This window comes from Rattus rattus, chromosome 6 (genome assembly GCF_011064425.1).
Source record: "Rattus rattus isolate New Zealand chromosome 6, Rrattus_CSIRO_v1, whole genome shotgun sequence".
Taxonomy (NCBI): Eukaryota; Metazoa; Chordata; class Mammalia; order Rodentia; family Muridae; genus Rattus; species Rattus rattus.
The window spans coordinates 8,038,036-8,055,176 of record NC_046159.1 but is presented as its reverse complement, the minus strand read 5'-3'; the positions used below and the strand labels follow the sequence as shown (position 1 = coordinate 8,055,176).

Genomic DNA, 17,141 nt, shown 5'->3' with positions numbered 1-17,141 from the left:
AAGATAAGTCTAAGTCTCTTTCCCTCGTCCTTTATCTTTTGCAGTAAAATGTACTCATAAGAATGTTGGTTAATAGGGCTGTGCAGACAGCTCACTGGTTAAGAGCATTTGCGGCTCCTGTCAAAGGTTCAGTGCCCAGTACCCACACAGGAGCTCACAACCACTTAGGACTCCAGTCGGAGAGCATCCAGCACCCTATCTGGACTAGGCGGCTACTATACGGCATGGAGTGCAACTAAACTCATAGGAACACATACACATAAAGATAAAATTTGCATTTAAAACAGCTGATTTCTGCAGAACCCCCCCACCCCCAGGGAACCTGGAGTTGCATCTATGATAAAGGCACTGTCTGCTCACCTTGGACTTTCCTTCTGAGTGGATAGGACATCGCTTAATAAACCTTGGGCTATCCCTAAAAATCTCATTCTGAATAACGAACGTATCTCTCCATAGCAGAACAGGTGGAGAAATGGTGCCCTTCACAGCCCTGGAAGACTAAGGTTGAACCTTGGAGAATCCCGGTGGCAAACTTATTTACTGGTGGGATCAAAAACGGAAAAACGAACTAGCGTTGCTGAAATCCTCTAAAATCTTTCTCTTGGGGAAAGATCTAATTTGAGTTGTTTCTCAGAGCAGTGGTTTCTCCTTCCGCAGGTTTAGGTAGCGCGAGTGACCGGAGGCCAAAAATTCGATTGCTGTTTTGTCAAATTTCAAGGCTCACAGGGTGTGTGGATTGGAGCTACCGATTTTTCTGCTTTGAAAGTAAGCTACCCCCTGGAGGGATCCCGCAGAGCTTTGATCCCGACCTGAAAGTATTCCCGCAGATTCTAGAATCCCTACGGCAATGGAAACAAAGCAGGGAACTGGCCCAAGATTTAAAAAACAAAATAATAATAGCAAACAAATAAATACAACACAACAAGGCTGGCCCCTTGATGTCCCCTAGGACTGGCTGGCTGGAAAACTGATTGGAAGAAGGGGAGGGGGTCTTTGTTGCAAACTTCCTTCCCTGCCCCGGCTTCTGTTTCCTCATCCCCCACCCCCTGCGGAGTTGTGTTTTCTGGGATCAGCAAGTAAAAAAATCACAAGTGGTCTTTTCTTTTTTTCTTTTTTTTTCCTTTTCCTCGTTCTTCTATAAACAAAGCTTTATCACGTGTGGCCTTAAACTTGCTGCAAATTGCAAAGAAATGGCTCAAAGGCTCCAGCTCTCTCCGTGCCCTGGGAGCTGAGATGCAGGGCAGTGCCCTTGCCAGGGTGCCCAATTCCCTGCAGACTGCCAGAAAAAAAGAGGCCAACTGGAAAGGCGAAAGAGAAAGATTGCCTAGGGGAGAGATCAGACCCTTGGGCTCTTCTTTGCTCTAATCTGTCCTGTCTGTGCCCACCACCTCTCCTGACTTGCCAGAACGATTCAGATCTGCTGTGGGGGTACTGCCTCAGTTTCCTCATTCAGGCTGGGCTCTGTGATCCGGCTTCTCGCTGAACATTCTGAAATAACTGGAGAGCTTTGACTTCTACCTCCAGGTACGATTTGGCTCTTCTTGTTTATCTGTCTGTCTGTCTGTCTGTCTGTCTGTCATCTATCTATCTATCTATCTATCTATCTATCTATCTATCTATCTATCTATCTATCTAATCGTTTGCTTTTAATTCTGTGAGCATTAGGCTTGCTCTCCCAGGACCGATGCTGATAATTTGACACTAGTTTCTGCAAGACTTCGGTTCATCTGTGGCACTTCAGTAAAAGTCAATGGCTTCCCTGGTTAGCTGGGTGAACTAGGAGAGGAGTCTGGTTACAGAAGTCAGGTAAACTCAGATCTGCTGTCAGATTTAGGCTTTGTGGCTCGTTGGGTAGTCTCTGTCAGGTTGCTTAACTGCTGTGAACGTTTTGGGATTATTTTAAAGGTTACAATACATGCGGATTTCACACTGAAGAGAGGCGCTGTTTAGGATAGGTGAATTTGATACTGAAGTCATGTACAGCGAGGGGTGGGAGATCAGAATTCTGTGCAAGACACATTGCTCCTCTGGAAAAAGAACAGGTTATTTTTAAGACCCCTGGAAGAGAAGATTCTCAGAGTCAGAACACTTGGCTGGTGCCGGTGCCCAAGGTGTTCAAGAAGGGAGGCTGGCCATGGGTACCTCTCTGAGATTCTCTGTGACAGTCCATGCAGATTGGCCCATCACTGGTCCAGTGAACAAGGTTTGGGTGTATTTGTGCGACTCAATTTTACCTATCTTCGCCACCTGTGCCCCCCCACACACAATTTTATTTTATTCCCCTCCCGGTCTACCCTCTGTTCCACATCCCAAACCTCCTCCCTGCCCCCACTGTCTCCATGAGGATGTCCCTACCCCAACCATCCCTGGGGCCTCTAGTCTCTCAAGAGTTAGGTCATCTTCTCAGATTAAACCCAGATCCCGGCAGTCCTCTGCTGTATATGTGTTGGGGGGCTCATCTCAGCTGTTGTATGCTGCCTGGCTGGTGATCCAGTGTCCCAGAGACCTCAGGGGTCCAGGTTAAGTGACACTGCTGCTCCTCCTACAGGGTTGCTCTCCTCCTCAGCTTCCTGGGAACCAGAGGGGTCAGCAGCTTCTGCTCACCACCTGGGCTCCTTTAAAGGCTAGGTTCTCAAACCAACCCATGTGAACAGTGAATTCAGCTTTTCAAAAAGCTACCAGCTTGGCGTGTTTGCTTTAAGATTTGGACCATGTTATACCTTAACCTAGGATATTGGATGAAAGCCTCGCTATCTGCCTTTTTATTATTTATTTTTAAGTTTTGGAAAAATACACTCCAGTGAACCTAAGAGATAAAGGATATATCAAACACACATTCCTCTGCACTGAGCTTGGTCCTACTAAACAACTGAAAACGAAGAGGCGAGGCTTAGCTTGGACCGCGGAAGTCTTCCGGTTCCGGTCTAACTCCTCCATTGGGGACCCTATTCTCAGTCCAATGGTTGCTGTGAGCATACACATATGTATTTGTCATCCTCTGGCAGAGTCTCTCAGGAGACAGCTATATCAGGCTCCTGTCAGCATGCACTTGTTGGCATAGGAAATAATGTCTGGGTTTGGTGTCTGTATATGGGATGGATTCCCCCGGTGGGGCAGTCTCTGCTCCACACTTTGTCTCCATATTTCCTTCTGTGAGTATTTTTGTTCCCCCTTCTAAGAAGGACTAAAGCATCCACACTTTTGTCGTACTTCTTTGTGAGCTTTATATGGTCTATGGATTGTATCTTGGATATTCTGAGCTTTTGGGCTAATATCCACTTATCAGTGAGTGCATACCATGTGTGTAATTTCGTGTTTGGGTTACCTCACTCAGGATGATATTTTCTAGTTCCATCCATTTGCCTGAAAATTTCATGAAGTCATTGTTTTTGATAGTTGAGTAGTATTCCATTGTGTAGATGTACCACATTTTCTGTATCCATTCCTCTGTTGAAGGGCATCTGGGTTCTTTCCATCTTCTGGCTATTATCAACAAGGCTGCTATGAATATAGTGGAGCATGTGTCCTTGTTATATGTTGGGGCATCTTTTGGGTATATGCCCAAGAGAGGTATAGCTGGGTCCTCAGGTAGCACTATGTCCAGTTTTCTGAGGAACTGCCAGACTGATTTCCCGAGTGGTTGTACCAGTTTGCAATCCCACCAACAATGGAGGAGTGTTCCTCTTTCTCCTCATCCTCACCAGCATCTGCTGTCACCTGAGGTTTTTTTTATCTTAGCCATTCTGACTGGTGTGAGGCGGAATCACAGTGTTGCTTTGATTTTCTTTTCCCTGATGACTGAAGATGCTGAATATTTCTTTAGGTGCTTCTCAGTCATTCGATATTCCTCCGTTGAGAATTCTTTGTTTAGCTCTGTAACCCCATTTTTTGAAAGGGTTATTTGGCTTTTTGGAGTCTGATTGCTTGAGTTCTTTGTTCTGAGGGGTGTATGCCATTATTGAACGCTTATTTGCATATTCGAATTAACAGCTCTCAATCATGTCCAACAGGAAATAGTATACCAATAATCCCTTAAAAGGTCAATTTTGATTATATATATTTTTTTGTAAAGGATCAAATTTTAAAGTATAAATTTATTATTATCGTTGTTTTAAAAAACCCTTTCTGGCCTATGTAGTGATAGTTTTAGGTTTGCTGAGACTGATTCTCTGCACGTAAGTTCATTTCTTATTATACTGTTCCTATGCTGTTGCAAAAATCAATATCTTCTTGTTCGCTATCTATATTTACTTCTTCGCCTTACCTTTCAGTGGCTTCTAAGATTTCCTTGTGAGGCATTACCATACTGTGCAGACGATTTAAATCATTTGGCTATTTGAATATTTTTCATCCTAAGCAATAATTTCTTCCAGATGTTCTACTTCAGGTACTAGGTACAGTTGTTGGAAAGAGAGCTACCGAAACTTGCGGAAGAAGCCTGTGTTTTTCAAATAGCATTTTGATTATCCTTGGGAAGCACAATTTGGGAAAACCAGTCTTAGTAACTTAGTGTTTGTATAACGTTTGTATCACAGACCTTTAGTGGTTTTTTCTTTGAGTTCTGATTTTGTTTCCGTTACAGCTGTCTTATTGTTGTTATTATTCATGGTTTTCTAAATCAGAAATAGATGTTCAATGATACCAATTATCAATATTAACCAATTGCTACTATTTTTTAGATTAATCTCAATTTGAAGTATTGCCATCGATTTGAATTTGGTAGTATTTGTGCATAGTTTATAACCTATGTTTTTTCTGAAGTTTCTGCTTTTTGCTGTCCTCCTGAGATTTTATAATGAAGGTCATTTTAGTTTGTAGCAAGTAGTCACAGTGAATCCGTTTCATCCTCTGCTTGCTTTCTTTAGAAGGGATTCCTTGATAAAGCAGCCCTGTCATCTCATCTGGTCTTAGTGCCCTTGCTTGGGTGTATGGTTTGAAAAATGTATCGCTCTCTTCCTCATTGTTTTTCTTTTCTGGCCTATGTCAACGTAGGTATTATTTACTGAAAAGTTCTTCATTTTGTCCACATTTTATACTTATCTGTATGTTTTATGCAAAGTTTTGGTCATGCTTACTAAACATCTTTATTTATTTATTTTTCTGTTGTTTTTTTTTTTACATTATACTTTTTTTCTTGTAAATGCTCCCTTTATTTTTTGTTAATTATTTTATTTATTTACATTCCAAATGTTGCCCCCTCCCAGCAACCTTACAAGGTTTTCCCCCCATACCCCCTCGGCTTTGCCTCTGAGAGTGTGTCCCCCTCCCCAGTATTCCTGTGTCATGGGTATCAAGTCCCTACAGGATTAGGCACATTCTCTCCCACTGAAGGCAGACAAAGCAGTCCTCTGCTACTATGCAGCCTGCGTATGTTCTTTGGTTGGTGGCTCAATCTCTGGGAGCTCCCAGGGGTCCAGGTTAGTTGACACTGTTGGTCCTCCTGTGGGAGGAACCTTCAGTTCCTCCAATCTTTTCCCTAACTCTTCCACAGGAGTTCCCAACCTCCATCTAATGCTTGGTTGTGCATATCTGCATCTGTTTCAGTCAGCTGTTGGTAGAGCCTCTGAGAGTCATGCTCGGCTCCTGTCTGCAAGCACAACATAGCATCTGTAATAATAGTGTCGGTGCATGGTGCCCACCCTTGGGATATATCCCAAATTGGGCCAGTCACTGGTTGGCTATTTCTTCAGTCTCTGCTCCAGTTTTGCACCTGTATTTCTTTTAAACTGGAACAAGTTTGAATCAAAGTTTTGTATATGGGTGTCTTCATTGTTCCACTGGGTGCTCTATCTAACTACTGGAGGTGGTCTCTTCAGGTTCCCTCTCCCCACTGTTGGGCATCTGAGCTAAGGGCACTCACATTGAATCCTGAGAGCCTCCGTGAACCTAGGTCTCTGGGACTTCCTAGAGAATCACCCTAACCACCAACCCCAGCAGCTACATGTTTCCATTATTCCCTTGGCCCTCTGGTCCTCTCTCCTATCTCCTGACCCTGCCCTACTCACTATTCCCTCCCCCTCCTGTCTACAATTTTGAACACCTATGCCTCAAATGCAAGGGCACCACATTCATAAAAGAAACTTTACTAAGGCTCGAAACACACATTCAACCCTACACATTAATACTTGGGGACTTTAATACCCCACTCTTACCAATGGACAGATTATGGAAACTGTCACTAAACAGAGACACAGTGAAAACTAACAGAAGTTATGAACCAAATGGATTTAACAGATACATACAAGACATTTCACCCCAAAACAAAAGAATATACCTTCTTATGAAACCTTCTCCAAAACTGACTACATAATCAGACACAAAAGAACCCTCAGGAGATACAAGAAGATTGAAATAATCCATTGCATTCTATCAGATCACTGCCAGCTAAGGCTGGACTTCAACAACAGAAACTCCAGAAAGCCCACATACACACGGAAACTAAACAACTCTCCACTCAATGATAACCTTGGTCAGGGATGAAACAAAGAAAGTGACGACTTTAGAGATCGATGAAAATGAGGGTACAATATACCCAAACTTATGGGGCACAACGAAAGCAGTGTTAAGAGGAAACCCCATAGCTCTCAGTGCCTTCATAAAGATACTGGAGAGATCTCGTCCTACCAACTCAACAGCACAGCTGAAAGTCCCAGAGTAAAAAGAAGCAAACACACCCAAGATGAGTAAGTGGCAGGAAACAGTCCATCGCAGGGCTAACCAATTAGAAACAAAGACAACAATACAAAGAATCAACAAAACCAAGGGCTGGTCATTACTTTAACTTGTTCAATATTTTTGTTCTTTCAGTCTCTTTTATTTGCTCATTTTTAAAAACTTAAAATTAAGCATGTTTATAACATCAGATATTCTTATACTATTTTTTTAAAAGTCCTTCCCGTTTAAGCCCCACTCATGTCCCATAAAATAAGGAATTAAGACGTCATATACATGAACAGAACACCTTTAAATTCTACCACATGCTTGGGAATTTACTTCAAATATTATTTCTCTAGTCAGTGTAATGAGTATTAGAAGGTATCTCTATTGTTGTACAAGGAGGGAATCTTGTAGCCCCTGGGGGCAGCCACGCTGTTTTAGCTTTTGAGTCCTGTGGCCTGCGTTAGATTACTAGACAAACTCTGGTTCATGTAGATGGCTAGCAAGATGTTGCACAGGATGTGTAAATATTAATGTGAACAGGGAGAAATAGGGTCAGATTGTGCAAAGCTGTTAAGAGTTGGGTCAGGAGAAGAGAGAGAGGGGAGGGTGGGAATTAAGCATGGGACGCGTTTTCCTTCCTCTAAGGCAAAACTACAGCCTGTACTTTCATTTGAATTCAATCCAGGCACCAGGCATTTATCGCATTCCTTCCCCTTTAGCCCAAATGGTACACAAAGTGGACCTCTTCTTTTTTGCTTCATTTTAAGCTTTACTTGGCTGCCAGAGGAATGCTAAGGTGCTTTGGGGGAATCTGTGATGGTGTCAGCCTCTGTTATTCATGTCTTGGAAGCCTTAATTCTAATGAATCAATATTCAAGAGGTTGGGTTTCTCTTCCCCTTCCTGCTCGCGCCCAGTTTAATCTGGCAAGACCACAAAGTCAGCAAAATTCTGCCTCGTTATTTATTCCAAAGGCAACATGGAAATTTATTCTTTGCTATAATGAGGCTCAATGTGAAAAGATCGAAAAAGAATGCTGGCTGTAGGGTCTCAATGGCAGGGTTCGTTAATCAAATATCCTGTCTGATTTTAATTGAAAAATGTTGCCAACTTACTGTGGTAAGAGGAGATAGTGGCGCTTTAAATTAGACCTATGGAACTGTAGTCTACTGTGAAACGGAAGTGCCTTTAAATCATGCGGACTGGAAATAAATTGCTGTTTCCTTTTAAAATCAACTTTGACAGGCCGGGATAAGAAATATTTTCATAATGGACACTTCATCCAAAGAAAATGCCCATTTGTTCCACAAAAATTCAGCGCAACCTGCCGGAGGGCCATCCTTTAAAGCAGGATATCCGTCCACAGAGGAAGCGCGGCCATGCTGTGGAAAACTCAAGGTAGAGGGGTTGGGTGTAGTTTACAAGCTGGACTTTCCTTCCAGACAAATGAAGCTACAAGAGAAAATTGCTTCCTTTTCTTTTCTTTTCTTTTCTTTTCTTCTCTTCTCTTCTCTTCTCTTCTCTTTTCTTTTCCCTCCCTCCCTCCCCCCTCCCCCCTCCCCCCTCCCTTCCCTTCCCATCTCTTCTCCTCTTCTCTTCTTTTCTTTTTTCGCTTCTCTTTCCTTTTCCTTTCTTTAAATAAGCTCTCAATTGCAAATTACTAATACCACTCACCAAGCAATGAAATCATTTTTGCCTGCCATGACTTCCCTGGGCTTCCTTGGAAGCTCTTCCTAGAAAATCAGTGGAGATAGCGAACCGGACTTTTAAGCCCTGCCCTGCACTGTCTGTTGTACTAATTATACCCACACTGTTTTCCTTTTTTTGAAAGCGAACATGGCTTGGCTTTTAGACAGAAAGAGATAGGCGTCTGTGTGATTAAAACCTCCCTTCTTTATACAAAATAACACTCATGGAACCTAATAAAATTGTATTTTAATAACTGTGAACCTGAAGTCACATGCCTACTGCTGTATACATATAATTAAACCATATATCTATTAAAATACAACCAGACATCAAAGAACCCAAACTAAGGGACTTGGTCTCAAAACAAAACAAAACAAAACAAAACAAAAAACCAAAGCAACAAAGTAGACGGTATATTTCCATGCATAGTGATTCCCACTAGTGAGTAAAGAAGGCTTTCAAAATGCATACTAGGCAAGGATTTGTGGGAAGATGGCACGCGGGCATCATGATTTTCACTTCATTTATTTCCTTTATCTATCAATGGCTCTTCCCTTGTCCCTCACTGCTATTCTCAAAGCTAAACTCCCTTAATGTTCTTTGCAGAGGAGTAGGGGAATCCTGCAAATGCTTTACATGAAAATGCACGTGCATTTCAACCGCCAAATAACTTGGGTTGTTTGGGGCAGGGGTGGGGGTGGGGGTGGGGGTGGGGGTGGGGGAGGACTCTGCATGGTCTTGGGGCTGATTTGAGAGCTGCAACAGTGCTTGAATCAAGCCTTCAATGGTAACACAGTTACTGTTCCTCTCAATTTTGTTTCCTCGGAAAATTCTGAGCTAGGCAAAGCGAGTCCAGTTACCTGTACCTTTTTCTGTTTTCCAGGTGTTCTTGGGTGCCCTGTCTTTTGTTTACTTTGCCAAAGCATTGGCAGAAGGCTACCTGAAGAGCACTATTACTCAGATAGAGAGAAGGTTTGATATCCCTTCCTCTCTGGTGGGAATAATTGATGGTAGTTTCGAAATTGGTAGGTATCACAGAAGCCTGATTTTCCTTTAAGCCCAAGGTCTTTCTCCTGAGCCTGCTCAATGCCATCCATCATTGTCTGCTGAGATACGACCTGTAAAATCCTGTTTGGATAAATCTGTCAGGACCTTATGCTCAATAAAGGAAATCTATTCTCTCAGAGAGCAGGCAAGGAGTAACAAATTTCCTGCCCCCAGTATTCATTTCTGGATGCTTAGACAAGTCAGTTAAGCATCAGAGGGGAGACTTTCTTTAGGGGAAGATAAGGTGAAGATTGGTGTTTTGGGTTATAATATGTGGGAAAGGCCTCCTGGAGAAGTGAGAATGTGGGAGCACTCAAGGGGGCTCTGCAAAGATGGAGTCCAAATGTTTAAGAAGCAGACCTATGGGGGCTGGAGAGATGGCTCAGTGGTTAAGAGCACTGACTGCTCTTCCAGAGGTTCTGAGTTCAAATCCCAGCAACCACATGGTGGCTCATGACCGTCTGTAATGGGATCTGATGCTCTCTTCTGGTCTGTCTGAAGAGAGTCACGGTGTAGTCATATACATAAAATAAATAAATAAACCTTAAAAAAAAAAAACCGAAGCAGACACCTAATGTACTTTTCTACGTATTTACTGAAAGGAGAGAAGGGGGGTTGCATTAGCAGGAACACAAGAGTAGATCAGACTGTAAAGCCTCACTACCTTCTGGTATCTCTAGTCTGGCAGTTGCTTAGCCCTGCATCTTCAAAGAGTGGTTTTCAACGTGCTGGAATGAGTGCCTTTTCAGTTAGTCACTTCCTGAGTTAATAAGAATGAGAGACATTTGATGCTTTTTCAAAGTAATTAAAATAACCCCCCTAGTGGTCATCGATGCCATTTGGGACAAATAAAATAGCGCAGAAATCTCTTAACTGCCTTACTGTCAGCTTTACCTGTAGTGAGTAGAATTTAGGTCTTCAACATTTTTGTTTGTAACTTGCTATTTTAATTTTATTTCTGACTTGGGATATCACAGCGAAAGTGAGACCGATGAACACAGAAAATTTTCTGGCTTTTGCCAAAAATGCAGCCCTCATTTCAAAAGGGATAAGAGATGGTTTATTTTGGGAAAAAAATGTATGACCATAGCTCAGATACGGACTAGGCTAGCCCAAGCTCTCATCTGGTAACCGTTTCATGACAATTTTATTGTGTAAGAACAAAGAAAGCTATAAATCAACATGTTTTGCAACATCTTGGTGGAAACATCAGGTAGGTAGGTAGAGTGAAGTGGGAGAAGCCTCGGCTATTGGGCTCAGAGGCCATCTGAGGACGATGTTAGCTTTTGAGCGACTGAAAGTTAGAGATCTATTCACACATTCAAAGGGATTTACCCAATAGTCAGAAAGATGTCAGGTCATACGGGGGTGGGAGATGAATGGCTATGAAGGAGATAATTTGGCTCTGAACACATAAAATTCCAACCACTGGAGTTCTAAGCAAGGCATCAGCTTTTGTAGGTGGAGCATACCTGCAAATCAGTTCTCAAAGGTTCTGGAACAGTATCAGTCACACCTGAGTGGCCACTCAGGTGCCTGGGAAGAGTTCAAGTGCAGGTAATGATTCTTCAGGGAAGGGACCCAAGGTTCTATTTGTTTTTGTTTTATATGGCATTAGTTATTTATTTATAATTAACTAATTGATTAAGTTAGTCTGTTTCGGGGTTGGGGATTTAGCTCAGTGGTAGAGCGCTTGCCTAGCAAGTGCAAGGCCCTGGGTTCGGTCCCCAGCTCTGAAAAAAAGAAAAGAAAAAAAAAAGTTAGTCTGTTTCTTTTCATGTGCATTCACAAGAGTACACATGTGGAAGTCAGAGGATCCCTCGAGGGAGTCACTTCTCTCCTTCTACGTGTGGGTTCTGTGGATTGAACTGAGGTCATCAGACTTGGTGACAAGTGTCTTAACCTGCTGCTTCATCTCACAGCAAGTCTGCCTTTCTTGTTGTCAGGGGCTATCAATGTCTTTAGTCAATAACCCCACCTACATATGTCATGGTTTTAAAATACCAATTGTCTTAGTTAGGGTTTTATTGCTGTGAAGAAACACCATGATCATGATAAGTCATAAAGTAAAGCACTTGCTTGCTTACAGTACAGAGGTTTAGTCCACTATGGTCCTCAGGAAACATGGGAGCTCGCAAGCCAGATGTGATACTGGAGAGGTAGCTAAGAGTTCTAAATCTGGATCCGTAGGCAGCAGGAAGTGACAGTGACACGCTGGCCGTGCTGGAGCTTCTGAACCCTGAAAGCTTACCACTAAGAGACACACTTCTTCCAATTAAGTCACCTACTCCAACAAGGCCATACCTCCTAATAGTGACCCTATGGGTCAAAGAGGGCCATTTTTATTCAAATTATCACACTGATTGTACCAGTCCCTGTGTAACATCCTTTGAGGAACCTCAAAAATTGATGCTTGCCCCATTGATGATCCTGAACTGAAGGATCATGGAAAGGTGAGGTCAGGAGATAGGCTGCATCATGGGAAGAAAGGAATACTGATAGCAAGCTTCTGCCTACTGAGTGAAGCTGACCTACGACATGGGAGTTGATATGCCAATAAAAATGAGATATCGAACAAGTTCAATTTTCCTCACTCTTTGGTTTCTATAAACATGGTGCTAGAGATGATGGAGTGTGAACTTTCTCTTGAATTTCCCCAATATATGAGACAGAAACTGTTCACAAAGTTACCTAATGTTAGCATCAGGTTTCTACATAAATGCACACACATGCGCACTTTAGTCCCACGCCTATCTGTGCCCAAACATGTATTGAACACACACACACACACACACACACACACACACACACACACACACACACATACACACACACACACACACACTTTTTAAATTCCCTAAATGTGCCCCAATTTTTTCTTTTCTTACTCAGTTGGCCTGGGGAATGAATTGCAGAGGTGATAATGAATGCCCTTCTCTTTTTCTGACTTAATACAGTGCTTTTAAAATTTCCTTATTCAGCTGTTCACCTATGGCATGGCTTTTATTTTAGTTAATTAAATTATTATTAATTAGTGATTAATTTGTTTTACATGGTTTTTGGTAAGTATCTTTAAAAATTTATTTAACCAGCACATTTCTCTTTCTTCTTTCCACTCTTCATCATTTGACAATTTGAGACATGGTGTCTTGCCCTGTGGCCTTGGCTGGCGTGGAATTCACTATGTAGACCAATTTGACCTCTTACTCACAGAGATCCATCTGCCTCACCTCTAGAGTACTGCGATTGAATGTGTGCACCACCATGCTTGGCTTAGTCCTTATTGTAATTCAGTGTCTGGCTGCACCCAGGGCTTCACTACATTCTATTCCACTAACTGCTTTTCCCACCTGTCAGACGGTGGATTCATTGACAGATTTCTTAGCTCAGATTCTCACAGTCCTGAAATCAGCTGTACTTACCAGGCTACATTGATTAGTCCTTTGGGTAGTGGGAACGGTGACTTCAAATTCACAACTGTGTTTGGTCTCTAATTGCCACTTCTTACACTGGACTTGTTCAGTTTTTGTTTCTGGTGCATAAGATAAGTTCAGTTATTTGCTTTCTTTTTTAGGATTTGAAATTTTGGGTGTGTGTGTGTGTGTGTGTGTGTGTGTGTGTGTGTGTGTGTGTGTGTGTGCATAAAAAGTTTCAAGTTTGCTAAAACATTTATTAAACTCCTTGGACCCGTTGCCTTATTATTGATTGGTCATGCAAAGCATGGAAATGTTTTCATCTCCAATTCAGACGTTCTCTGTGTGTGTATGTGTGTGTGTGTGTGTGTGTGTGTGAGAGAGAGAGAGAGAGAGAGAGAGAGAGAGAGAGAGAGAGACAGAGACAGAGAGGACAGAGAGGACAGAGAGAGACAGAGGCAGAGGCAGAGAGATAGAGAGAGACAGAGAGAGGGACAGAGAGAGATGCATGTGCACATGTGTATGTGCATATATGTACACGGAAGCACTGTGTAGGCATGCATTTCTGGAAGCTAGAGGTAGACTTCCAGTATCTTCCCTTACTGCCTGCCACTCTATCTTTCGAGGTAGGGTCTCCCACTGAACCTGGTGCTCACCTTCGCAGGCAGGTCGGCTGGTCAGAAAGCCTTGGGAATCTGCCAATCTCCATACTTCTTCCTCAAGCATAGCGCTGAGGTTACAGACATGTAAGCCTCATGCCAGCTTACATATCGGTATTGAGGATCTGAACACAGCCAGCATTTTGCCCCTGAGCCCTCTTCTCAGATGCTCCAGTTCATTTGTTGCAGGTTTTTGAATCATCCTGTATTCCCCATGTATGTCTCCTGGGAACTCAGAGAGGTTGCCATTATAGCAAGTGCAGGAAACGTAATCTTGTGGCCATAGGATGGTGGCAAAATGGCCTTATTCAGTAATGTAAGAAAGGAACACCCTTCAACCCAGTCCCTTACTGTAAGGGTTTGGTGAAAAGTCCATGGGCTTCAAAAGTATTGCTAAAAATTGTAAGCCCGCCTCCCCATCAGAAGGACATGATCAGTATAGTTCTTACACTACTCAAGCGCCAGATAGGCTCTCTCAGGCTTAGGGTTTTGAACGTGCGAATTTTACGGAGCTGAAGTCTTCCAAGAGTCAAGCGCGTAGACCGCATTTTCAAGTTACGTTTTCTTCATTCTTACTATCATCCTCCAGGCTGTAAAATTCACCACTCATTTTCCAGTTGACTAACGCTGGCAGTATGTCCAAACAGTAGTAAATCAGATGATTGCTTGCAGATGGAAGGAAACAGGCTCCTGCTGTAACGCTGGAAATAGCGAGAACAGCGTCAGAGCCGGGCCAGCCATCGGCCCCCATCGTCATCCTGTACGGAAGTGTTTGCTCCTTTATCTAGATGGGAGTTCCTGCAAATGAGACTTCCCAAATGATTATAGCTAAAACGTGAAAGGTCCTTACGGTGTGTGCCCCTAACCCAGGTTTCTCGTGGTGTATGGCTGTCATAATCTGCGGTGATGTATTTGAGTTTACCCTGCAAATGCAGATTTCCTTGACTGGACCGTGACTCCATGGCACCAGGAACCTGATGTACCAAGCTTTTGTATCTCCCTTTGCACTCTCTCCTAGGGAGTCTTTTATATAACAACGCCTGAGAAATCTTCCCTTAAAACATGCTGGATCATAGAGCTCTTGAGATAGCTCATTCGGTAGTGTCATGTAAACATGACAACCTTGATGCCCGAATACATATACAACAGCAACAGCAACAACACCAACAGTAACAATCAGGTATGGTAGGACCCTTTTCGTTATGGCAGAAAAGATAGGCTTGTCGGTGTACGTAACCAAAACAAAACTCAGGACTGATGAGTGGCGACCTTATCTTACCAAACAAGGTAAACAGCATCAGAGTGAAGACACCAAAGTTTGACCTCTGACCTCCAACACGCACATCAATGCGTGCACATGCGCACGCGCACGCACAAACACACACACACACAAATACACACATACACACATGAATATGTTCAAATAAATACACAAAAATAATTTCATGATGTTTTATTAGAGCTGTTTTAGACTATGCAATTTCTACTTTCTAGCCAATGTTATTCAATTAATTTTTAAAAATGGCTGTCTTGTGAAAATTTTGTACTCAATGGTATTCATACCTTGACGTTTATATATGGTACACATATGTAGAGTTGCGGGGACAAACTTCCTATATTGAGTCTCTTTGTAAAGAAGTCTTTGAACAATTACAAAGTATCATTCATATAATTGTGGGTCTAACATTTTATTTCATTTAAAGCAAGGCTTACTCCTGATTTTGTAATACCTTTCTTTGGGGGAATATCAGCTGTAAATACAATATAGGATCTGTGTTTCAAAAATAATTGGGAAACTAATAGAAACTTGAATCCAAAGTAAATGAATGAATAAACTAATAAAAGTGTCTGCAAAGTCACAAAGAAAATTTTCAAATATCAACCAGAGGACATTTTGTATGATCTAGGTCTATTTTTAAGTTTTAATTATGTGTGCGCATATGAATGCAGGTGTCCCTGAAGTTCAGAGGAGGGCGTCAGATCCCCTGCAGCCAGGGTTGCAGGGAGCAGTGAGTCACCCAGTGTGAGGGCTGGGAACCAAACTCTCTCCGAGGACCCACTCTCCAGCCCTCTGTCTGCAATGTAGTTTACCTACAAAACAATCGGGTGTGGTAAAGCAAAATGGGACAGGGATGGTGCCTGAAATAGTTTGACAGAAGATGAGGTGATTGAAGTCATGAATCAGCAGCTACTTTAGCTCCCAGGGAAGAAGCAGCACGATGGGGACTTCCTTTGAGTGACTGTGCATGTCATTTGTTTTACTCACGCTGTGGCCTGTTTCCTAGGCTCCCTAACCTGACTGTGAATACTTCTTCTTGCCCCCAAAGGGAATCTCCTGGTCATAACATTCGTTAGCTACTTTGGTGCCAAACTTCACAGGCCAAAAATAATCGGAGCAGGATGCCTGGTCATGGGCTTTGGAACTATGCTCATCGCAGTTCCCCAGTTCTTCATGGAGAAGTAAGTCGTAAGCAGCCATCTTCCTCTAACTTTCCCATCCAGGGCAGGTCTCCTCCTCCTTTTCTTAGGAAATATATATTTTGTTTTATTTTCAGAAGAGAGGGATCTTGCTAGGTGGCTCTGGTTTGTCAGATATTCAGCTTACTGGATAGCCCAAGGTAGCCTTGAATTCACAGCCTTCAGCTTCAGTCTCCTGAGGACTGGGATTATAGACGTGTGTGTGTGTGTGTGTGTGTGTGTGTGTGTGTGCATGTGGAAATACAAGGCAATCGATGCTCACAGCTTGGCTGACAGTGAGCTCTGGTAATGTACTGTAACTGTCTCCCCAGCATTTAACTGGGTGCTGGGATCTGAACTCAGGACCTTAGGCTTGCACAGCAGACATGTCATGAACTGAGGTGTCTCTCTGGACCCAGAACTTGGGGTTTCTAATGGCTCATTGTAACTGTGACTACTGCTTTAAAATCAGCGATGAAACAAGCTTGGATGGACACCATCAGGAAGAGGATACAGAATTTCGTATGCTCAGGGAAGATTGCCCTAGGCAGAATTTGAATGCTGTTCAGAACCAAAACCCTAAGTTTAACAGCCTTTGAGTCTGGGTCTGTGAAAAGTACTGTCCGACACATAAGGGGTGGTGATTTCAGCATCCGGCGCCGAAGGAAAAAGTTTTCTACCATTACTTAGACCTCATGATACAACACAACCCTGTAATACCAGCTATACCTGAGGCTGAAATAGGAGGAGGACATGTTGGGTGGCCCACTGTGAGTTCATAGCCAGCTCAGGGTAATGTAGCAAGGCCATGTATCTAAGTAAAAAAGAAACTCAGGAAAGTCAGTGTGTGTGTGTGTGTGTGTGTGTGTGTGTGTGTGTGTGTGTGTGTGTGTGTGTGTGTGTGTGTGTGTGATAATTTGCAGCCAGATTCATTACTTAGAGAGAAAAACCAGAATAGGAATTCCTCCTGGGAAAATGGCTCTAAAGCTGCGAAGCATATTGCAGATTCTCTAGCACTGGCCGGTGAGTTCCGGTAAGTCTGTGGTTCCCATCTCCTAAAGCCTCAAGTCGTTACAATGTTGATTCTTTTGTTCTGACTTGGAGGCAGCTTCAGTGTTCAGCAAATGTCTGTAGATACCTCTTGTGTTAAGAGAATAATAGGTGATGGACCAGAATTGTCTTTTATTTTAAAACACTTTAAAATCTTTCTTGTTTTTA

The 17,141-nt window shown here is 42.7% G+C and overlaps 1 protein-coding gene across 2 annotated transcripts in view; it reads left to right on the top strand.

The window, feature by feature from the left end:
- Nucleotides 1–1,166: 1,166 nt before the first annotated feature.
- Nucleotides 1,167–17,141, top strand: part of Slco1c1 (solute carrier organic anion transporter family member 1C1) — a 45,925-nt gene continuing 29,950 nt past the window's right edge. For both annotated transcript variants that reach the window (XM_032905479.1, XM_032905478.1), the window contains exons 1-4: nucleotides 1,167–1,524; nucleotides 7,904–8,056; nucleotides 9,231–9,372; nucleotides 15,794–15,926. In XM_032905479.1, coding sequence (XP_032761370.1) covers nucleotides 7,928–8,056; nucleotides 9,231–9,372; nucleotides 15,794–15,926 — 404 coding nt within the window. In that variant the 5' untranslated portion in view covers nucleotides 1,167–1,524; nucleotides 7,904–7,927. The remainder of the gene's footprint in view (nucleotides 1,525–7,903; nucleotides 8,057–9,230; nucleotides 9,373–15,793; nucleotides 15,927–17,141) is intronic.